Here is a 22758-nt window from a genome sequence, read left to right as displayed (position 1 = left end):
GTGCGTAGGTCATTACACTGTGGGAGGAAACCCACCTGAACACAGGGAGAACATACAAACTCCACACAGACAGCACCCCAGCCCCAGTGCTGTGAGGCAGCAATGCTGCCCACTGTGCCACTGTGCTGCCCCGGGTGATACTTCTCCCTCTGCCTCAGGCAGAGAGGCCAGGCAGTCGAACCTCGAACCCACAACCCAGAGCCTGATCCTCCCACCTGCAGCCCACAGTGGCTTCCCGGCAGACCCGCACATGTGCTCACGGGCGTGGATTTACTGAGAGTCCGGCCCGCCCGCCAGCAGCCTGTCACACTCGCTGGAATGCACTAGAATCACTGCGGTGAATAACGAGAAGAGCCTCCCCACCCCCCTAGGCCGATGAGCAGGTGTTGAGCGAGGGAGAGAGTGAAGAGCCAATGATTTTAGAGAGAGATACGTTGCTGTGAAATCAACACCTCGACGCTGCTGATGAGTCAGGTCTGTTGTTGTCGTTCTTCCGGGGACATGCATTCTGGAAGAGTTTCATTACCTGCTGCATTTCACAGGAGCAGAACGACATTGCGCCTGTAGAGACTGACGATCGTGCTTGTCACATCTGGGTGTCCCTAATGACTCACCTGTTAGCCTTTTTATGACTGACGAGTGTGTCTGTAGTGACTGCGGTGGCTCTGTGGCTGAGGATCTGCGCCTGTGGCTGGAAGGTTGCTGGTTCAAATCCTGCAGCCAGCAGAGGAATCCTATTCTGTTGTAACTGCTCCAGGGGTTAATGGCTGACCCTGCGCTCTGACCCCCAGCTTCTCTCCCTGTCTGTGTGTCTCATGGAGAGCAAGCTGGGGTATGCGGAAAAGACAAATTCCTAATTCAAGAAATTGTATATGGCCACTAAAGTGATCTTCTCTTATCAGAGTGTACAGTAGAATAGTCCTGTTACAATAGGAGCTACAGTCCCAGTACAGTAGAACAGTCCTGTTACAATAGGAGCTACAGTCCCAGTACAGTAGAACAGTCCTGTTACAATGGGAGCTACAGTCCCAGTGCAGTAGAACAGTCCTGTTATAATAGGGGGCTACAGTCCCAGTGCAGTAGAACAGTCCTGTTATAATAGGAGCTACAGTCCCAGTACAGTAGAACAGTCCTGTTACAATGGGGGCTACAGTCCCAGTACAGTAGAACAGTCCTGTTACAATGGGAGCTACAGTCCCAGTGCAGTAGAACAGTCCTGTTACAATAGAGGCTACAGTCCCAGTGCAGTAGAACAGTCCTGTTACAATAGGAGCTACAGTCCCAGTGCAGTAGAGCAGTCCTGTTACAATAGGGGCTACAGTCCCAATGGGCTGCTGCAGCTCCACTCTGTCAGAGTGCAGTGTTCACGCTGGGCTCGGATGATTTCACACTGGCTGGGGGAGCAAAGATCAGCACTCTGTGGAACAAACACAGCAGTAAACACACTAGGCTGAATTCAAACCTTGCTATTGTGCTGAATTCCTTCTGTTCTCTCTGTATCTTTCCAGCTCTCTCTATCTCACTATATCTCCAACACATAGTATCTCCTCTCACTCCCTGCACATCCTGCCCCACATCCCAGACAGAGTACTGCATCATCCTTCCTTACAGTACCATCTCTCAAACTCTCTGTAGTGTCCAGTCAGTGTGTCTGGACTGTATTAACCCTTCTCTCTCAGTGCAGTGTTAATGTCCTGTAGTGTCCAGTCAGTGTGTCTGGACTGTATTAACCCCTCTCTCTCAGTGCAGTGTTAATGTCCTGGAGTGTTCAGTCAGCGTGTCTGGACTGTATTAACCCCTCTCTCTCAGTGCAGTGTAAATGTACTGGAGTGTTCAGTCAGCGTGTCTGGACTGTATTAACCCTTCTCTCTCAGTGCAGTGTCTCAGTTAGCTCCACAAACAAGCACTCAGGACTGAAACTACACTAAATTTCCCTCATGGGGTCAATAAAGTATCTATCTATCATCTATCTAAAGAACACAAGAAGAGATATGTAGACTTCCAGCAAGATTCAGGTGTGAGCAGTGGAGTGTCTGAGGTGTCAGGTGTGAGCAGTGGAGTGTCTGAGGTGTCAGGTGTGAGCAGTGGAGTGTCTGAGGTGTCAGGTGTGAGCAGTAGAGGGTCTCAGGTGTCAGGTGTGAGCAGTGGAGTGTCTGAGGTGACAGGTGTGAGCAGTGGAGTGTCTGAGGTGTCAGGTGTGAGCAGTGGAGAGTCTCAGGTGTGAGCAGTGGAGTGTCTCAGGTGACAGGTGTGAGCAGTGGAGTGTCTCAGGTGTCAGGTGTGAGCAGTGGAGTGTCTCAGGTGACAGGTGTGAGCAGTGGAGTGTCTCAGGTGACAGGTGTGAGCAGTGGAGTGTCTGAGGTGTCAGGTGTGAGCAGTGGAGTGTCTCAGGTGTCAGGTGTGAGCAGTGGAGTGTCTCAGGTGTCAGGTGTGAGCAGTGGAGTGTCTGAGGTGTCAGGTGTGAGCAGTGGAGAGTCTCAGGTGACAGGTGTGAGCAGTGGAGTGTCTCAGATGTCAGTTGTGAGCAGTGGAGTGTCTGAGGTGTCAGGTGTGAGCAGTGGAGTGTCTCAGGTGTCAGTTGTGAGCAGTGGAGTGTCTGATTGGGCAGGTGTGAGCAGTGGTTGTGAAGATCAGATACACTGCCTGCTATGAATCTGTTCATTTTGACTCGGGGTTCCCAATATTCTGGCCACTGAGTGTACATGTACATGCTGGAAATGTAAGCGATATTCCAAGAGTTCTCATTGAGTGATGTTGATAAATGTTGTCTTGTGTCATGTTATTGTACTGTTGTTGCATTTTAATTTTGTCATATACAGTATGTTATATTTTTATGAGCTCTTGATCTGCAAGACAAATTCCCTTAGAGGCAATAAAGATTGATTAATTAAATTATAAATACACTTCAAGTTCAGTACAGAAAGAGACAAACATGGCCACATCTCCCTAGACTGAAACACAGACCACAATGAATGTGGTTAAGATTTAACTCCCAGATCTAATCATTCTTACCCAGAAATTGCTCCATGACTCAGTCAGGCAGTGCTATCTTTCCAAGCACTGAAGATAAGAGACAGTTACACAATGTGAACCCTGACCCACAGCTGAAGTATTAGCTTCCAGAAAGACACCGTGCTGCAGTTTGCTGCAGGACTGAATTGATATTAATTTCTCTGTCTATTAAGTAGCTGTCTGGTTATGCAATGAGTTGAAGATTATTATGAGGCGTCAAAGATATGGTTCTGTATGGAACAGTCCTGGCCTGCCTTTCACTTAGACTCCTCAACAGGAAGATCAGACCCTCTCTGAGTGAAGCCCAGTGTGCTGTAGTGACACACTGAGCGCTCCTATCAGTGTGTAGCCCAGTGCGCTACAGTGACACACTGAGCGCTCCTGTCAGTGTGTAGCCCAGTGCGCTACAGTGACACACTGAGCGCTCCTATCAGTGTGTATCCCAGTGCGCTACAGTGACACACTGAGCGCTCCTGTCAGTGTGTAGCCCAGTGCGCTACAGTGACACACTGAGCGCTCCTGTCAGTGTGTAGCCCAGTGCGCTATAGTGACACACTGAGGATGCACATCAAATAAATATAGATATATCTTTCTTGCATCCATTTTCTAAGTACTCCAGTTCAGGGTTGTGGGGGAGCCAGAGCCTATTCCAGTAAGCAGGGGTATTATTATTAGTATTATACTTCAGCTGGGTAGCTGCGTCAGCATGCGTAGGCTGAGAAGGAACAAGTAATAGATTTATTCCATGCTGAAAAGAGAAGAAAGAGAACACAACATTTTGGCCATGGAGCCTCCTTCAGGTGTGAGGGTGTGTGTGTAAGCTCACACCTGAAGAAGGCTCCACGGCCGAAACGTTGTGTTTCCTTTCTTCTCTTTTCAGCATGGAATAAATCTATTACTTGTTCCTTCTCAGCCTACGCATGCTGACGCAGCTACCCAGCTATAGTATAATACTAATAATAATGTCACAGGAGCAGTATTATCAGTTGAGGTGATCCCACAGTAATCGAGTCCCTGCCCATGCCGATATGACCTCCCACCACCAGGTGGCGCGATTCCACCCTGAGAGCGCCCCGCCAACAAATAAAGCAGGTTGTGGTTTAGCTTCTGCTTCCGCTTCCGTAAGCAGCAGACGGGGATAGAGAGGGTGGGAGCTGGAGGTGTACACAAATCTAAAAAATGAATCACTGAGACCGGCGTTAAAGGCAAGACTTCGGGAGAACTTTCGGTAAGAAAACGAAGACGCTATGAATGACTTTAGCACAGGAGGTGAATGAGAAGATAATGTTAGTGTTGTGTAGTTGCCCTGGTCGTGTAGTGGTGAACGTGTGTGTAAGCTGTGTGTTTGTGTTGGGTGTAGCGCGTACCGCATCTCTCTGTGCTGATATAAAAGATTTTCTGCGTTAGATAGTAAAATTACTAGAGATCACTGCTCTCTCCAACACTGAGAAACTACGGGCGCTCATCGGTCTCCCTGTTAGTAAACTTCCCGGGGGCTCGCCGGTCTCCCTGTTAGTAAAATTTCCCGGGGCTCGCCGGTCTCCCCGTTAGTAAAATTACTGGGGCTCCCCGGCTTCTGTCAGAGACAGCGAAATTAATTCTCATCTGTACAAGAGCTTGCAGCAGGTAAAACCTGGAGAGGAGCAGACTGCTGGGCAGTGGGAGTTTGCCTGCCTGTCTTACCTGCAGCCACTTCATGAGATGAGTCTTGAATTGGTTTGCTCAACCAGCTGTGCTCAAGACTTTCTTATAATGGAGCATGTCACCAGCTCTGGGGTGTGTAGTCACTCAGGGCGTGTGTGCCCTCAATCGAGAGAGTTTATCTGTCTGAATGTGCAAGGAAGCTGAGTCTCCCTTCATTCGGAGTATTCCTGATCCCGATTCCCAACAGAGACTACTTCAGGCCATCAAGAGGCCAGAAAGCCCTTTCCCAGTCCTGGCTCTGTAGTGGCCCTGTCTCTGCGCATTACTCTGATGGAGCTGTGTTCTCTGGCTCTCTGCAGTCTGCAGCTGAGCTTCTTTCTCTGGCTCTCCGGGTCTTCACTCGAGCTGATCTCTCTTGTGCTCTCCGGAACACGGGAGCGAGCAGGACGTGGCGTTTGAGCTGCCCTGTGGGGTTTATCGGCTGTTACAGGGACGCAGGTAGATTCTCCACGGGGCCCCTGGCAGCAAGCAGAGCACTTTCAACAACTTGACACCCCGATGTCTTTAAAACTCCCCACACAAGGGGGCTGATCTGAGACGCCGTCGCAATCAACAGAAACTGAATCGGACGGGTTTCAGAGATTCCCTGAGCTTCTGTGCCAGTAAGAGTGGTTGAGTCCTGAGACTTCACCTCTGCTTTTATTTGTTGCTTCGAGTCTAGGAAGTGGCTTTGCTGGGCCGAGGGAGGGGGAGCCCTTATCAAGCCCTTGTCGTTCTTACATCTCACCCGGGATCTAGATCGCTCAGCAGCTGGGCTCTTCCCTCTCTCATGCACACGGGAGCCAGTTTAAATTATTGATTTATCTCACTGACGGCTTTCACTTCTGTTTACTAAATTATCACTCCCTCTTCTTTGCACGAGCAAGTATTGCTAACCACCCGAGTCCAGTGCCATAGTGGACAGTAACATGTACAGGACACATCGGAGGCATCAAAAGGCAGTGTGGGACCCGTCTCAAGCCAGCACACCTCGCAGCTCACTGATGCTTTGCAAGCTGGCAGATCCCCCCAACTGGGGGTCGTGCAAGATTAAGTGGTAGAAAGGTCTGGGGTGGATCCCAATCAGATCATCAAATCAAAGGTGTGGAGAAACCAGGCTTGCCAGGGAGAGCAGTGTGTCTCCTCCTCTGGCTCAGGCAGACAGGCCTGCGGTCGCGTCTTGGCGAGAGGCTGAGAAATTCTCACGCCTGCAGCACTTCCTGCTCCAGCTGCATCTTGGGAGCGGGCCGGTGCACCGTGGGATATGTGCCGCAGCTTGTGCCGGCGCCTCCTGACTTGCTCTCTTTCCTAGGCTGGGCCAGCGATGTCGGGGCTGAAGCGCCCTGCTGACCCCCTGACCTCCGGGCCCCCCGAGAAGCGGCGGGAGCGAGAGAGGGAGGGGGAGAGGGAGGCGGAGGACGGGGGAGCTGCGGGCGGCAGCACCGCTGTGGAGACGGTCATCAAGCTGGGGGGAGTGTCCAACACTGTGAGTCCCACCCCCTGTCCAACATCAGGCCATCACCCTGGCTCTGTCAGCTGTCCATACATTGTCTCCTATCAGACTGATATTGTGAAGACGTCTTGTTACACATTTCTCTCAGTGCAGTGTTAATGTCCTGTAGTATCCAGTCAGTGTGTCTGGACTGTATTAACCCCTCTCTCTCAGTGCAGTGTTAATGTCCTGTAGTGTCCAGTCAGTGTGTCTGGACTGTATTAACCCCTCTCTCTCAGTGCAGTGTTAATGTCCTGTAGTGTCCAGTCAGTGTGTCTGGACTGTATTAAGCCCTCTCTCTCAGTGCAGTGTTAATGTCCTGTAGTGTCCAGTCAGTGTGTCTGTACTGAATTAACCCCTCTCTCTCAGTGCAGTGTTAATGTCCTGTAGTGTCCAGTCAGTGTGTCTGGACTGTATTAACCCCTCTCTCTCAGTGCAGTGTTAATGTCCTGTCAGTGTGTCTGGACTGTATTAACCCCCCTCTCTCCCAGGAGGAGCAGGATATCCGAGCTCTCCAGGTTAAGAACAGGAAGCTGGGAGAGGCTCTTGACCAGAGGCAGGTGATTGAGGATGAGCTGCGAGATCGAGCTGAAAGGCTGGAGAGACGGCAAGCAACTGATGATGCCAGTTTGCTCATCCTGAACCGCTATTGGAACCAGGTAATGCCCCGACACTGGTCCGTCAGTGGGCGCTGCTCACACACCACTGTGGCTATGAAAGGCTCAGTTTCAAGCAGCTGGAAGAGATGCCTGTGACGCTCAGGTGTGGCCCTGTTGCGCCTGGAATGCTCAGGCCGTTTGTGGTTTCTGCTCAATATTTAATAACGATTCCGGACTTGAGTTATATCCTGCGTGTGGCTTATGCTGTTTGCATTAATGTTTGCCAATGCAGATGAAGCAGATTGAAGCAGATGGTCTAGACAGTCCTCGTGATATGCGCGCTATCCGTCTGTGTATCCTGTTCTCGCCGCGCTGTGTATATCGCGCCCAGCCTCTGGAAACGAGCGTGCCTGCGGTTGGAGCTGTTGGTTCGTTCAGAGCGCCTGTTTTGACCTGCCGCTCTCCCCCCCCCTCCCTCAGTTCGACGAGAACGTGCGCCTGATTGGCCGGCGCTACGACCTGCAGGCGGAGCTCGGGGACCTGCTGCCGCCCTCGGAGGGGCGGAGCCTGAAGCCGGAGACTCCTGAGCCGGATGGGGACAGTAACCAGGAGCGAGGACGAGACTGCAAGAGTAAGAGAGGGAGACGGAGGGGCAGGGCTAGCAGGGCTGTTGTCCTGTCACTTTACAGGAAGCAAAATGCTCAGTACTTTTTTGGAAATATTGTAAAGCTTTTGACAAATCTTGCACTTATTTACGTGATATTGCTTATGTGTATCAGGACTCTTGAGCAATGTTGCTTTTGCACGTCATATGCTCGCTCGGATTTTCTTCATTATAAGAGCTGTAGACCACCGTCCAGCAGCACTGTCACTCTGTCCCTCACCAGGACTTATCAAACCCTTGTCGTTCTTACCTCTCACCCGGGATCTAGATCGCTCAGCAGCTGGGCTCTTCCCTCTCTCATGCACACGGGAGCCAGTTTAAATTATTAATTCATCTCACTGACGGCTTTCACTTCTGTTTACTTAATTATCACTCCCTCTTCTTTGCACGAGCAAGTATTGCTAACCACCCGAGTCCAGTGCCATAGTGGACAGTAACATGTACAGGACACGTCGGAGGCATCAAAAGGCAGTGTGGGACCCGTCTCAAGCCAGCACACCTCGCAGCTCACTGATGCTTTGCAAGCTGGCAGATCCCCCCAACTGGGGGTCGTGCAAGATTAAGTGGTAGAAAATTCTGGGGTGGATCCCAATCAGATCATCAAATCAAAGTTTATGTGTCAAATGCACAACAATGCAGCGCGCAGCAGTAGTGGCTGGCAATGAAATGTCTTCTCTACGAGCTCACCGGAGGGGGGTAAAAATCACAAAATTACATTTTCAAAAGAAGGGTACAAAATAGTATGTAATAGTGCAATAGAAATGGAATAAAATCAACTCAGACAGAGCTCAATATGAATAGAGCTGCTATCGTTGTATCCTCGAATGCGTGTAAGGAAAATGTTTGCCAGGGGCTTGTTGTACTGACACCTTGCAGCGAGGATTCCCCTGGTGTTCTGCCCCGGTACTGTGGGTCTGTTCGAGCCCAGCTTCACCGTGTCTGAAGGGGCGTTTGCTCTAGAGGTGCAGCCCTGTGCTCAGAGCTTTATTTTACTGGTCGCTGCCTGACTGACCTAGGGGTTACGTTCCGCAAGCCGAAGTTCCCCACACTAGGAAGCCCCTCTTGTACAGCACAGCGGTGGCTCTGGGCTCTAGCGGAGCCATGTCAGGAGCCTGCTCTCGGCAGCGCACTGGCAGGGCGGCGCCGCGGACACGCAGCGCTTGCTTGCGTGGGACAAGACGGCGGCCGCAGGCTGCTGTCCCGCGGTCTGGGAGCCCCTGTCCTGCTCTGGTGGGGGTGCCCGAGTGAAGGGATCGGGTGGGGCGGATGGGTCCGCGCATGCAGGCCGGCGCAGTCTCCCCACAGGGGCGTGCCGGTGTGGCAGCGGGCAGCGGGCAGCGGGCAGCGGGCAGCTGCAGTCGGCTCGGAAAACACTCCAGCGTGAAGGGAGGCTCCGCCGGCAGGGAGTTGTGTTGTGACCTAAGGCTCGGAGCTTTAGAGCCCCCGGCTTGTTGTCCTCGGGGCTGGATGCCGGAGGCTGAGCGCGGCGCTGTGTCCCCTGTGTCCTGCAGGCCAGGGGGAGGCGGCGCTCTCGTTCCTGGCCACGCTGGCCAGCAGCAGCAGCGAGGAGATGGAGGCGGAGCTGCAGGAGCGCGTGGAGTCCAGCCGGGCGCTGACCAGCCGCCTGGTGGAGGCGTACGACGTGCTGTGGGCCACCGTGCGCCAGCTGGAGAGAGAGCTCAGCCAAGGTGGGCTGGCCGTCCGCTGCGGAGTCCTGTCACGCAGGCTCTGTCACAGTGTGTGTGTGTGTTTCCACGGAGAGTACTGGAGGACACACGGGCGCTGTCACAGTGTGTCCCCACAGGGAGTACTGTAGGACACGCAGGGTGTGTGTGTGTTTTTCTACAGAGAGTACTGTAGGACACACAGGTGCTGTGTGTGTGTGTGTGTGTGTGTGTGTGTGTGTGTGTGTGTGTTTCCACAGAGAGTACTGTAGGACACGCAGGCTCTGTCACAGTGTGTGTCTGTGTGTTTCCACAGAGAGTACTGTAGGACACGCAGGGTGTGTGTGTGTTTCTCTACAGAGAGTGCTGTAGGACACGCAGGTGCGTCACAGTGTGTGTGTTTCCACAGAGAGTACTGGAGGACACGCAGGCTCTGTCACAGTGTGTCCCCACAGAGAGTACTGTAGGACAAGCAGGGTGTGTGTGTGTGTGTGTGTGTGTGTTTTTCTACAAAGAGTACTGTAGGACACGCAGGCGCTGTCACTGTGTGTTCACAGGAAGTACTGTAGGACACGAAGGGTGTGTGTGTGTTATTCTACAGAGAGTACTATAGGACACGCAGGTGCGTCACAGTGTGTGTATTTCCACAGAGAGTGCTGTAGGACCTGCAGGCTCTGTCACAGTGTGTGTGTTTCCACAGAGAGTACTGTAGGACATGCAGGCTCTGTCACAGTGTGTGTGTTTCCACAGAGAGTGCTGTAGGACCTGCAGGCTCTGTCACAGTGTGTGTGTTTCCACAGAGAGTGCTGTAGGACACGCAGGCTCTGTCACAGTGTGTGTGTTTCCACAGAGAGTACTGTAGGACACGCAGGCTCTGTCACAGTGTGTGTGTTTCCACAGAGAGTACTGTAGGACATGCAGGCTCTGTCACAGTGTGTGTGTTTCCACAGAGAGTGCTGTAGGACCTGCAGGCTCTGTCACAGTGTGTGTGTTTCCACAGAGAGTGCTGTAGGACACGCAGGCTCTGTCACAGTGTGTGTGTTTCCACAGAGAGTACTGTAGGACATGCAGGCTCTGTCACAGTGTGTGTGTTTCCACAGAGAGTGCTGTAGGACATGCAGGCTCTGTCACAGTGTGTGTGTTTCCACAGAGAGTACTGTAGGACATGCAGACTCTGTCACAGTGTGTGTGTTTCCACAGAGAGTGCTGTAGGACATGCAGGCTCTGTCACAGTGTGTGTGTTTCCACAGAGAGTGCTGTAGGACATGCAGGCTCTGTCACAGTGTGTGTGTTTCCACAGAGAGTGCTGTAGGACATGCAGGCTCTGTCACAGTGTGTGTGTTTCCACAGAGAGTACTGTAGGACACGAAGGGTGTGTGTGTGTTTTTCTACAGAGAGTACTGTAGGACATGCAGGTGCTGTCACAGTGTGTGTTTCTTCACAGACAGTGCCGTGTGGCAGGTGGTGTCTCAGCTGAACTCCATCCTGTCCAAGGAGAATGAGAGGTTGCAGCAGCTGACTGACCAGCTGCAACAGAAACATGCTCATATGACCACAGAGGTACCTGCACTTCAATATTGATTGGTATTACTACTGTAGCTGCAGTTGGTGTACACTATTAACTCTCCCTCAGTGCAAGAGAGAGTACTGTACTATAACAGTTAATTTACCGTATTGACCCCTCTCTCTCAGTCCCAGAGTCTGAGCAGTGCAGTCCAGTGTGCGGAGAGCCGGGTCAGTGAGCTCCAGGTCCGGATTGAGGAGCTGCAGTGGGACATGGAGAAGATCCGCCGGCGGGAGAACAGGCTGAACGCTCACCTGGGGGAGGTGCTGGAGAGGGTGAGCAGGGGTCAGAGGAGGGGAGAGTCAGTCCCTGAACAGTGCTGTGTTCAGATCCCTCTGTGTGCCTGTCTGCCGGTGTGACCTGGCTCTCTCTCTGCGCAGGTGAACAGTAAGGGCTATAAGGTGTGTGGAGAGGCCAGCAGCGTGTGTGGGACCATCACCATCAACAAGAGGAAGGTGAGTGAGGCAGCGCCTGCGGGGTCTCGCAGAGCCATGATCGTTTCACGAGCCCGGGCAAGGGAGCGTAAAAAACGTCATTAATGGCAGCCCGCTCCTTCATTGCTTTAACGAAAACTGTCTCTTGTGGCTCGCGCGGCTCCTTCATTTTTTCCAGACTTCTCTCTGCCGTCAGCTCCTGGCTGTTGGTGGCTCGACCTTCACACGCCCACCAGAAAGAGCACCAGTTTATACAGAGAGGATCTGTTCAGACAGCAGGATCATAGCTGTCCTCTCAGATGAGGGTTAGCCATCACGGTTACGAATGGGAGGAGGTTGTCAAGCCCTTCCTGCCTGCTTGGCGGTGAGCTGGATGACGACCCCGGATCGGGTATCTAGCGCTTCTTGAGAGAAGCGGGGGTGTCTGCTTCATCGGCATGGCTGGGTGAAGGAGCCGCGAGGAAGGGGTCATGGTCGTCGCGAGAGGAGACGGGCGGACCCGTCGATCACTCCGTGCGCTGGCCCGACCGTGAATAACCTGCTCCGTGTTCTGTTTCCTGGTGTCCCGCCCTCCCTCTGCGCCCAGTTCGAGGAGATGAACAGTGAGCTGGAGGAGAACCGAGAGCTGGCGGAGAATCGTCTCAGCGAGCTGCAGAGGCTGACTCAGGACCTGCAGCAGATCAGCCAGGAGAACAGCAACATGAGGGTAAGGCTCTGCAGGGCGGCGAGGTCATACTGTGCTGGACAGTGTTCAGCTGCGCTACACTGACTACATGTACTGAGCGGTCTCCTCATACCACAGTCACTTCAAGAATCAGTCACCGTGCAAACGACATTTCAGTGCTGTTTCTTGACTGGAAATTGTATGTGTGGCAAGGTACAAAATTGGCAGAAGACCAGCAGGAAAGCTTATAAGCTGGCATGCATTGATATCTAAGACTTGTGCTTAAGCTGTTATACACTGCATTATTGTGAGTATGGGGTGTTGTTGTGCGCTACACTGTAGACTGCAGGCTACTGACCGCAGTGTGCTGTAGTCATACCTGTGCCCTCCTCCTCTCTCAGGTGGAGCTGTGCTCTCGTGCGGAGAGCGCTGTGAAGGAGTCCTCGGAGTACCGCTGTCTGCAGTCCCAGTTTTCTGTGCTTTACAATGAATCGCTGCAGCTCAAGGCTCAGTTGGATGAAACACGAGCACGACTCAACACCACTAGGGGAGCCAGATTAAGGCAGCTGGACCACATGGAGGTAATGCTGCTCTCACTCAGTGTGTCTGGACTGTATTAACCCCTCTCTCTCAGTGCAGTGTTAATGTCCTGTAGTGTCCAGTCAGTGTGTCTGGACTGTATTAACCCCTCTCTCTCAGTGCAGTGTTAATGTACTGTAGTGTCCAGTCAGTGTGTCTGGACTCTATTAACCCCTCTCTCTCCCTCAGAATGATGAGGTCAGTCTGCAAAGGAAGGTGCGGACAGAGGTGATCCAGTTAGAGGACACTCTGGCACAGGTCAGGAAGGAGTATGAGATGCTGAGGATCGAATTTGAACAGACGCTCGCAGCCAATGAGCAAGCAGGTTGGTCTGCTTTCTTTTAATTGGGTGGTCAAGGCTTTAATGACATGTGAGGTTTGGGCTAGTTATTTTCACTGTGAGTGCGAGTGAGGGCCGCTGTTTGCTAGTGCACTAGTTTGTCAGCTGACTGCGCCCAATCGTGTTCGTCGCAGGCCCCATCAACCGAGAGATGCGTCACCTGATCAGCACACTGCAGAACCACAACCAGCAGATGAAGGGGGAGGTGCAGAAGTACAAGCAGAGACTGAGGGAGGCCCAGGCCGAGCTGAGCAAGGTGAGGGGCCGTGTACGAGGGGCCGCGTACGAGGGGCCGAGCTGAGCAAGGTGAGGGACCGCGTACGAGGGGCCGAGCTGAGCAAGGTGAGGGGCCGCGTACGAGGGGCCGAGCTGTGCAAGGTGAGGGGCCGCGTACGAGGGGCCGAGCTGTGCAAGGTGAGGGGCCGCGTACGAGGGGCCGAGCTGTGCAAGGTGAGGGGCCGCGTACGAGGGGCCGAGCTGAGCGAAGTGAGGGGCCGCGTACGAGGGGCCGAGCTGAGCGAGGTGAGGGGCCGAGCTGAGCGAGGTGAGGGGCCGCGTACGAGGGGCCGAGCTGAGCAAGGTGAGGGGCCGAGCTGAGCAAGGTGAGGGGCCGCGTACGAGAGGCCGAGCTGAGCAAGGTGAGGGGCCGAGCTGAGCAAGGTGAGGGGCTGCGTACGAGGGGCCGAGCTGAGCAAGGTGAGGGGCTGCGTACGAGGGGCCGAGCTGAGCAAGGTGAGGGGCCGAGCTGAGCAAGGTGAGGGGCCGCGTACGAGGGGTCGAGCTGAGCGAGGTGAGGGGCCGCGTACGAGGGGTCGAGCTGAGCAAGGTGAGGGGCCGCGTACGAGGAGGTACTGTTTAAAATTGGCCATGGTGACACAAGCAGCAGATCATGGGACACACTGAGAAGTACAGAATGAGCGAAGCCTCACACAACTGAGGGAGGTGACAGAGAAACACTGAGAAAAGATAAATATGAACTGAAGATGGCAAGGTAGGAAGTTAGAAAGAGGAGTTAATACAACACAAATGGTATTATGTTCCTATTTTTGATTCATCTTGGGGGAAAAATTAATACTTTTTATACTTGTCACATTTTATTTGATTCCATTTCAGATTTGAGTGTGGTTGTGAGTGAATTAGAGTCAGAGAGAAAGGGGTAGTGGAGAGTTTTGTACAGGGTTCAAAGTATTGTCTGCACTTCGACTGACTTCAAAGTCTCCACCGCTCTGTCTGCGATAGGCCCGTGCTGTGAAGGGCAGCTCCCTCCTCCAGTCACAGTCCAGCACGGAGTTAGATGTGAAGGAAGAGACCGCCTCCCCCCTCACGCCCTCTACCTCTAGTGACATCACGGTGAAGGCGGAGCCAGAGCCCAGTCCGGCCACACCCACATCCACAGGTAGAAGCAATTTGTGACTTGGTGTCTTGTAACCTGACCGTTTTTTACTGTTCAGGACCTAGGTTATTAATTTAATAATATAGTAACAAACTAACAGAGTTGAACAAGCGTTGCATAACAGAGATTCACTACAAAGGGTTGTGGCAACGGCACAGAGGATTATAGGATGTAATTTACCATCAATCGGCGAGATTCACACCATCCGCTGTCGCAATAAAGCCCAATCCATCATTCAGGATCCCAGCCATCCCAGACACAAACTGTTCTCCCCCCTGCACTCTGGCAAGCGGTACCGCATTATTAAAGCTCTGACCACTAGACTGAAGAACAGCTCCTACCCTACTGCAGTGCACATCCTCAGCAGCTAACTATGCAGTGCCTCAGACTCAACACACATCTGCACTGTGCACTTTTTACATGATCTACCATGTTTTTTTCTACCACATTTATTGTTCCTGTTACTATTCATGTTTGTAATGTACTGTACCGTCTACTTTGTGTGGTTCTGTCTGTTGTACTGTGTTTGTCCCGAGAGATCAGCGCGATTAAGAATCCCAGTGTACATGTGGCAATAAACGACTCTACTCTTGAAGCCTTTAGGAGTGGTGTCAGAAACTCCAAATATAGAAATTGAAGGCTTTTTGAACAGACGTTTACTTGAAATCCTTCCTGAAGCGATGAAGGTGCACGTGCAGTGCACGGGTGCAATCTCTGGCGTTTTGCACTGGAAAGACATTGTGACCCGCCAGCCCTGTACTGTCTCTCATGTCCGGGTCAGCGCCAGGTGGCCTGTGGAGTCCCTGAGTCTGTCCTGCGTTAACCCATAACCCCTCCCGTCTGTCTCCCTGGTTCCAGGTCCTGTGGTGAAGGCCGAGCCGGGGGCGGACAGCGAGGCAGGCTCCAGGGAGGAGGAGAAGGACAGGGACAGGGACAAGGCAGCGACGTCCCGGGCAGGGGGCGGGGCTGTAAAGGAGGAGCGTGAGAGGGCAGGCTCCAGCAGCCAATCGGAGGACACGGGGCCTGAGCGCTGCGCCGTTATTGGAGGAGTCAAGAGGAAGGAGGTGGAGCAGCTGAAGATCGTGAGGGCGGAGCTGAAGTGAGTGTTATCAGCGTATGAGAGGAGTCCATCGAGATCGACTGTGTGTGTGAATGCTGTACTCTTCCTCTGTTTGTGTGTCGGAGAGAAAGTAGCTGACCTGTTGCTCTGCTCTCAAGGGGAGAGAGAATGCGAGTGTGTCACTGCGTTATCTTGGGAGAGCCCGTGTGCTCCTGTGCTACAGTGCAGGCAGGACAGATACACCGGAGATGTGACACATGGAGACAGACCCACACAGCGAGGGGAGCGGTGCGTGTGCGTGCCTGTGTGCGCTCAGCTCTGTGTGCATTTTTCCAGGAAGGCGCAGGAATCCCAAAGGGAGATGAAGCTGCTGCTGGACATGTACCGCTCTGCCCCCAAAGAGCAGAGAGATAAAGTGCAGCTTATGGCTGCAGAGCGCAAGGCCAAGTCAGAGGTCAGTACATTTACACTGTCTGGACACTACAGTTCATGAACACTGCACTGAGAGAGAGGGGTTAATACAGTCCAGACACACTGACTGGACACTACAGGACATTAACACTGCACTGAGAGAGAGGGGTTAATACAGTCCAGACACACTGACTGGACACTACAGGACATTAACACTGCACTGAGAGAGAGGGGTTAATACAGTCCAGACACACTGACTGGACACTCCAGTACATTAACACTGCCCTGAGAGAGAGGGGTTAATACAGTACAGGCACACTGACTGGACACTCCAGTACATGAACACTGTTTTCTGTTTCCTAGGCGGAGGAGCTACGTCAGCGCCTGCGGGAACTGGAGGAGAGGGAGAGGAGGGAGGGGAAGAAGATGGCAGACGAGGAGGCCCTGAGGAAGATCCGATCTGTGGAGGAGCAGATTGATACCTTGAACAAGAAACTCTCCCTGGCAAAGCAGGTACTTTTCCAGTCCTGCACTTTGTACTGTCACATTCAAAGAGACTTATCGCTTGACCGAAGACTTGCACTTTTGCCAAAATAGATATAATGAACACAGCATTTACAGGACAGACATTGAACAGTCATGTACATAACAAACCATTGAGAGAAAGGCTCACTGTTCCTCAGGCTCTGACTGGTGATCACATACTGGGCATCCAGCTCAATTGAGTTCCCTCCCCCCTCTCCCAGTAAGATTGGGAACTGTTCTAATTCTGGCAGGTGTGGGAATTCTGGGATTAGAGAAGTATGTCTACTCCCCGAGTATTTCTCTCAGCGTATAAGAAAGTGCATCTCTGTCCCTGCTTTCCATTGCTGGCAGTGGGAGAATAGCCCGTTATCTCTGGACAGTCAGGTCTGTCTGTATCCAGCTTTATGTGGCCAGACTGAGGTCACTTAGCCTGTACTTCACCAGTGTCTGTTTCTTTGTTGTGTTTTACCTTCAGATACTTGGTGTGTATTGTCTCTTTAGGGTCCTGTAGAATTCCATTGTGATGGTGTTCAGTGAGATCTAGCTCTCTTCTAAAAAACCACGACTGTGATCTTGTCCAGGTGGTCTGACAGTACTGCTCCAGCAGTGCCAGGCTCTGCTGCAGCCCCTAAGGTTATGAGAGTAGAGCTGAAACTTGATCTCTGTGAGAGACCAGGAGCAGCAAACACTATGCTAACCTCTCTGTGTCAGTACAGCAGTAATAGTGTGTTGAGGGGAACACTCCTGCTCTTATGAACAGTGTATTGAGTACTGACCTCTCTCTCCCAGGAGGAGGAGGCTCTCCTCAGTGAGATGGATGTGACAGGCCAGGCCTTTGAAGACATGCAGGAGCAGAACATCAGGCTGATGCAGCAGCTGAGGGAGAAGGATGATGCCAACTTCAAGCTCATGAGCGAGAGGATCAAGTCCAACCAGATCCACAAGCTGCTGAAGGAGGAGAAGGAGGAGCTGGCAGACCAGTTACTGACCCTCAAGACTCAGGTACAGAGAGTGATATCACTGCCACTGCACTGGGGTCTATAACGATCCAGGCAGTTATGACCTCAGTTTAGTTTTTCATCCGAAGGACAGCATGTCCTCCAGTAGTATTCCCCGGCAGGGGTGACCTCCCTCGTCACCATATTGGCGACCTGGTTTGGAAGTTCTGGTCCAGCTGGAAAGGCGCCCCCTACTGGTCCAGCAGGGCCACATATAGCAGCAACCTGTTGTTTCCCCAGGGGTCTCCACTCCAGTGCTGTCCAAGTCCAGCCCTGCCTGATGAGGGCAGGAGTAGTTAGCGAGTAAAAGGTTTATCCCATGATGAAAAGAGAAGAAAGAAAACGCAGCGTTTCGGCGGCGGAGTTACCGCTGCCGTTCCTGCGCGCCCCGGGGGCCTGTGCTTGTGTGTTGTTGTGGCTGTGACGCTCCAGCTCTCCCCTCTCGGTCAGGTGGACGCCCAGCTGCAGGTGGTGAGGAAGCTGGAGGAGAAGGAGCGCCTCCTGCAGGGCACCATCAGCACGGCGGAGAGGGAGCTGGCGCTCAGGACGCAGGCGCTGGAGATGAACAAGCGCAAGGTCTGTACTGCCTGTTCTCCTGACTGCCCCACGCTCTCCTGTAGTGACTGTCCCCTGTGCTCTACTGCAGTACTGTTTGTGCACATTCCACTGTATAGCTTATAGTGCTTTTACTACTCTACTGCCTGTCTGCGTGCACTGCACAGCTCACACTGCAGCTCCTGCTCTCTACTGCCTGTCTGTGTGCACTGCACAGCTCACACTGCAGCTCCTGCTCTCTACTGCCTGTCTGTGTGCACTGCACAGCTCACACTGTAGCTCCTGCTCTCTACTGCCTGTCTGTGTGCACTGCACAGCTTACACTGCAGCTCCTGCTCTCTACTGCCTGTCTGTGTGCACTGCACAGCTCACACTGCAGCTTCTGCTCTCTACTGCCTGTCTGTGTGCACTGCACAGCTTACAGTGCAGCTCCTGCTCTCTACTGCCTGTCTGTGTGCACTGCACAGCTCATACTGCAGCTCCTGCTCTCTACTGCCTGTCTGTGTGCACTGCACAGCTCACACTGCAGCTCCTGCTCTCTACTGCCTGTCTGTGTGCACTGCACAGCTCACACTGCAGCTCCTGCTCTCTACTGCCTGTCTGTGTGCACTGCACAGCTCACAGTGCAGCTCCTGCTCTCTACTGCCTGTTTGCGTGCACTGCACAGCTCACACTGCAGCTCCTGCTCTCTACTGCCTGTCTGTGTGCACTGCACAGCTTACAGTGCAGCTCCTGCTCTCTACTGCCTGTCTGCGTGCACTGCACAGCTCACACTGCAGCTCCTGCTCTCTACTGCCTGTCTGCGTGCACTGCACAGCTCACACTGCAGCTCCTGCTCTCTTCTGCCTGTCTGCGTGCACTGCACAGCTCACACTGCAGCTCCTGCTCTCTACTGCAGAGCTCACACTGCAGCTCCTGCTCTCTACTGCCTGTCTGTGTGCACTGCACAGCTCACACTGCAGCTCCTGCTCTCTACTGCCTGTCTGTGTGCACTGCACAGCTTACACTGCAGCTCCTGCTCTCTACTGCCTGTCTGTGTGCACTGCACAGCTCACACTGCAGCTCCTGCTCTCTACTGCACAGCTCACACTGCAGCTCCTGCTCTCTACTGCACAGCTCACACTGCAGCTCCTGCTCTCTACTGCCTGTCTGTGTGCACTGCACAGCTCACACTGCAGCTCCTGCTCTCTTCTGCCTGTCTGCGTGCACTGCACAGCTCACACTGCAGCTCCTGCTCTCTACTGCACAGCTCACACTGCAGCTCCTGCTCTCTACTGCACAGCTCACACTGCAGCTCCTGCTCTCTACTGCCTGTCTGTGTGCACTGCACAGCTCACACTGCAGCTCCTGCTCTCTACTGCCTGTCTGTGTGCACTGCACAGCTCACACTGCAGCTCCTGCTCTCTACTGCACAGCTCACACTGCAGCTCCTGCTCTCTACTGCACAGCTCACACTGCAGCTCCTGCTCTCTACTGCACAGCTCACACTGCAGCTCCTGCTCTCTACTGCCTCTGTGTGCACTGCACAGCTCACACTGCAGCTCCTGCTCTCTACTGCCTGTCTGTGTGCACTGCACAGCTTACACTGCAGCTCCTGCTCTCTACTGCCTGTCTGCGTGCACTGCACAGCTCACACTGCAGCTCCTGCTCTCTACTGCACAGCTCACACTGCAGCTCCTGCTCTCTACTGCCTGTCTGTGTGCACTGCACAGCTCACACTGCAGCTCCTGCTCTCTACTGCCTGTCTGTGTGCACTGCACAGCTTACAGTGCAGCTCCTGCTCTCTACTGCCTGTCTGTGTGCACTGCACAGCTCACACTGCAGCTCCTGCTCTCTTCTGCCTGTCTGCGTGCACTGCACAGCTCACACTGCAGCTCCTGCTCTCTACTGCCTGTCTGTGTGCACTGCACAGCTCACACTGCAGCTCCTGCTCTCTACTGCCTGTCTGCGTGCACTGCACAGCTCACACTGCAGCTCCTGCTCTCTACTGCCTGTCTGTGTGCACTGCACAGCTTACAGTGCAGCTCCTGCTCTCTACTGCCTGTCTGTGTGCACTGCACAGCTCACACTGCAGCTCCTGCTCTCTACTGCCTGTCTGTGTGCACTGCACAGCTCACACTGCAGCTCATGCTCTCTACTGCCTGTCTGCGTGCACTGCACAGCTTATAGTGCAGCTCCTGCTCTCTACTGCCTGTCTGTGTGCACTGCACAGCTCACACTGCAGCTCCTGCTCTCTACTGCCTGTCTGTGTGCACTGCACAGCTCACACTGCAGCTCCTGCTCTCTACTGCCTGTCTGCGTGCACTGCACATCTTACAGTGCAGCTCCTGCTCTCTACTGCCTGTCTGTGTGCACTGCACAGCTCACAGTGCAGCTCCTACTCTGTGGCTTTCTCCCGCAGGCAGTGGAGTCTGTGCAGCTGTCCGAGGAGCTCAGGTCTCAAATGGAGAGCGTCCAGTCCAGACTCAGTGCCGTGAGGGAGGAGGTCATCGAGAACAGCATCTCCCGGGAGAAGGAGTCCTTCAACGCCAGGAGAGCGCAGGTGCTGATGGGGGTCACCCGCTGACCCAGTGACTCATGGGATGCTGATGTCGCAGCAGAGAGCGAAAGAGCATGGCTGTGTGCGGACTGTGGGTTAATGAGGGGGTTGGTTTGGAGGTGAAGCTCACAGTAAAGAGCAGATACTGTGTGACTCGTGGCTTTCTCCCATGGTATCTCATGATATCGCAGACTGGTAGAGCCCTCATCCTCAGTGAGCATTGCTCCATAAGGCCAGTGTCTTGACTAGTACGGTACTTCTTTAATACTCCTGCAGGTTTCAGGTGACAAACACTGTTAATACCCAGATATCATATCATAGAGAGCTGCCTGTTGTAATTTGAGAGCCATAATCTGGTTTAAATTAATAGATTACATTTATAGCTCCTTAAATCAAGTAAGTTAAAAAATAATAATATAAATTGATGATAAAACTGGGTTCAACTGTTCTTCCCTCACACAAACGTTCCTTGTGTACACATTTTACCACTCTGTGTTGTGGTGACAGACCACAGATTTTAAAAGGAGCGCATTCAGTTCATGACAGTAAAGATCTATCTGACCATTAACGCCTGAGAGGATCAGGGACACTAGCTGATCACAGTGATTGGTTCTGTTTTATGGCTGTTAACGGCCCTCATGACCTCTTCCTCCAGGAGGACATTTCCAAGCTGAGGCGGAAGCTGGAGAAAGCCAAGAAGCCCGAGAACATTCCAAACTGTGACGAGATCCTTAACGAGGAAATTAACGATTACAAGGTCTGACTTTGTCTACTTCTCTTCCTTCTTTCTTCTTGCTCTGTCAAACTCATTTTAATGTACTGGAGTGTGCAGGCAGTGTGTCTGGACTGTATTAACCCCTCTCTCTCAGTGCAGTGTTAATGTACTGGAGTGTTCAGTCAGTGTGTCTGGACTGTATTAACCCCTCTCTCTCAGTGCAGTGTTAATGTCCTGTAATGTCCAGTCAGTGTGTCTGTACTGTATTAACCCCTCTCTCTCAGTGCAGTGTTAATGTCCTGTAGTGTCCAGTCAGTGTGTCTGGACTGTATTAACCCCTCTCTCTCAGTGCAGTGTTAATGTACTGGAGTGTCCAGTCAGTGTGTCTGGACTGTATTAACCCCTCTCTCTCAGTGCAGTGTTAATGTCCTGTAGTGTCCAGTCAGTGTGTCTGGACTGTATTAACCCCTCTCTCTCAGTGCAGTGTTAATGTACTGGAGTGTCCAGTCAGTGTGTCTGGACTGTATTAACCCCTCTCTCTCAGTGCAGTGTTAATGTCCTGTAGTGTCCAGTCAGTGTGTCTGGACTGTATTAACCCCTCTCTCTCAGTGCAGTGTTAATGTACTGGAGTGTCCAGTCAGTGTGTCTGGACTGTATTAACTCCTCTCTCTCTGTGCAGTGTTAATGTACTGTAGTGTCCAGTCAGTGTGTCTGGACTGTATTAACCCCTCTCTCTCAGTGCAGTGTTAATGTCCTGTAGTGTCCAGTCAGTGTGTCTGGACTGTATTAACCCCTCTCTCTCAGTGCAGTGTTAATGTCCTCTAGTGTCCAGTCAGTGTGTCTGAACTGTATTAACCCCTCTCTCTCCTGCTCTTTCAGGCTCGTCTGACCTGTCCGTGCTGTAACTCCCGGGTGAAGGACGCTGTGCTGACCAAGTGTTTCCACGTGTTCTGTTTCGAGTGCGTGAAGACGCGCTACGACACGCGTCAGAGGAAGTGCCCCAAGTGCAACGCTGCCTTTGGTGCCAACGACTTCCACCGCATCTACATCGGATAGCGAGGGGGCAGCGTGGGGAGCCGCAGCCGGCCGAGAGACGCTGTCGCGCTGTCCGCCTCTCCTCCGGCTGCGCTCTCTTGTCTGGCAGGTGTAGGCGTTAAACCGCTGAGTAGAGCTTGCTTTTGAGAGTCGGAGTGTGATGTTCATTTTTTGTTTGGACTCTGTGTGGACTTTGTGTTACATGTTTCTTAGGAAATTAAAAACTGTCCCGGACAGAGCGCTGTATTTTCAAAATTATTTTGTCTTTATTTAGATTCATCATTTCAATATTGTTCTCAATATTGTGCACAATGTCTCTGAAATCACATGGTGTCAAGACCCTTTCTGGCAGTGTGTGTGTGTTCAGAGACACGCGGACCCTCTCCGGCAGTGTGCGTGCACGCGTTGTGTGTGTTGCGTGTTCAGAGACACGCAGACCCTCTCCGGCAGCGTGCGTGCATGTGTTGTGTGCATTGTGTGTTCAGAGACACGTGGACCCTCTCCGGCAGCGTGCCTGCGTGTGTGTATGTTCAGAGACACGCAGACTCTCTCCGGCAGCGTGCGTGTGTTGTGTGCTCAGAGACACGCGGACCCTCTCCGGCAGTGTGCGTGTGTGTGTTGTGTGCTCAGAGACACGCAGACCCTCTCCGGCAGTGTGCGTGTGTGTGTTGTGTGCTCAGAGACACGCAGACCCTCTCCGGCAGTGTGCGTGTGTGTGTGCTCAGAGACACGCGGACCCTCTCCGGCAGTGTGCGTGTGTGTGTTGTGTGTGTTGTGTGCTCAGAGACACGCAGACCCTCTCCGGCAGTGTGCGTGCGTGTGTTGTGTGCTC

General features: G+C 52.9%; 1 protein-coding gene across 1 annotated transcript; it reads left to right on the top strand.

Annotated features, from left to right (window-relative positions):
- Positions 1-4123: 4123 nt before the first annotated feature.
- Positions 4124-22170, top strand: rnf20 (ring finger protein 20, E3 ubiquitin protein ligase). The gene is made up of 21 exons (XM_088919420.1): positions 4124-4240; positions 6008-6181; positions 6679-6846; positions 7267-7417; positions 8962-9138; positions 10559-10674; positions 10807-10953; positions 11059-11133; positions 11699-11818; positions 12178-12357; positions 12545-12680; positions 12830-12951; positions 13935-14091; positions 14947-15187; positions 15485-15602; positions 15923-16072; positions 16874-17086; positions 17533-17658; positions 20039-20179; positions 20832-20933; positions 21771-22170. Exons 2-21 carry the CDS (start codon positions 6020-6022, stop codon positions 21945-21947), a joined length of 2979 nt encoding a protein of 992 aa, XP_088775546.1. The 5' UTR covers positions 4124-4240; positions 6008-6019; the 3' UTR covers positions 21948-22170.
- Positions 22171-22758: the final 588 nt, after the last annotated feature.

This window comes from Atractosteus spatula, chromosome 6 (genome assembly GCF_055471065.1).
Source record: "Atractosteus spatula isolate fAtrSpa1 chromosome 6, fAtrSpa1.hap1, whole genome shotgun sequence".
In the NCBI taxonomy this organism is placed as follows: Eukaryota; Metazoa; Chordata; class Actinopteri; order Semionotiformes; family Lepisosteidae; genus Atractosteus; species Atractosteus spatula.
The sequence above is the reverse complement of the archived record's forward strand: the minus strand, read 5'-3'. Positions and strand labels throughout refer to the sequence as shown.

Bases quoted from the DNA above. Each gene is read 5' to 3' on its own strand.
- rnf20 (XM_088919420.1), top strand. From the start codon at position 6,020: ATGTCGGGGCTGAAGCGCCCTGCTGACCCCCTGACCTCCGGGCCCCCC. The intron at 11,819-12,177 runs GTAAGGCTCTGC...CTCCTCTCTCAG, and splicing joins AGGAGAACAGCAACATGAGG to GTGGAGCTGTGCTCTCGTGC. The intron at 17,087-17,532 runs GTACAGAGAGTG...CCTCTCGGTCAG, and splicing joins TACTGACCCTCAAGACTCAG to GTGGACGCCCAGCTGCAGGT.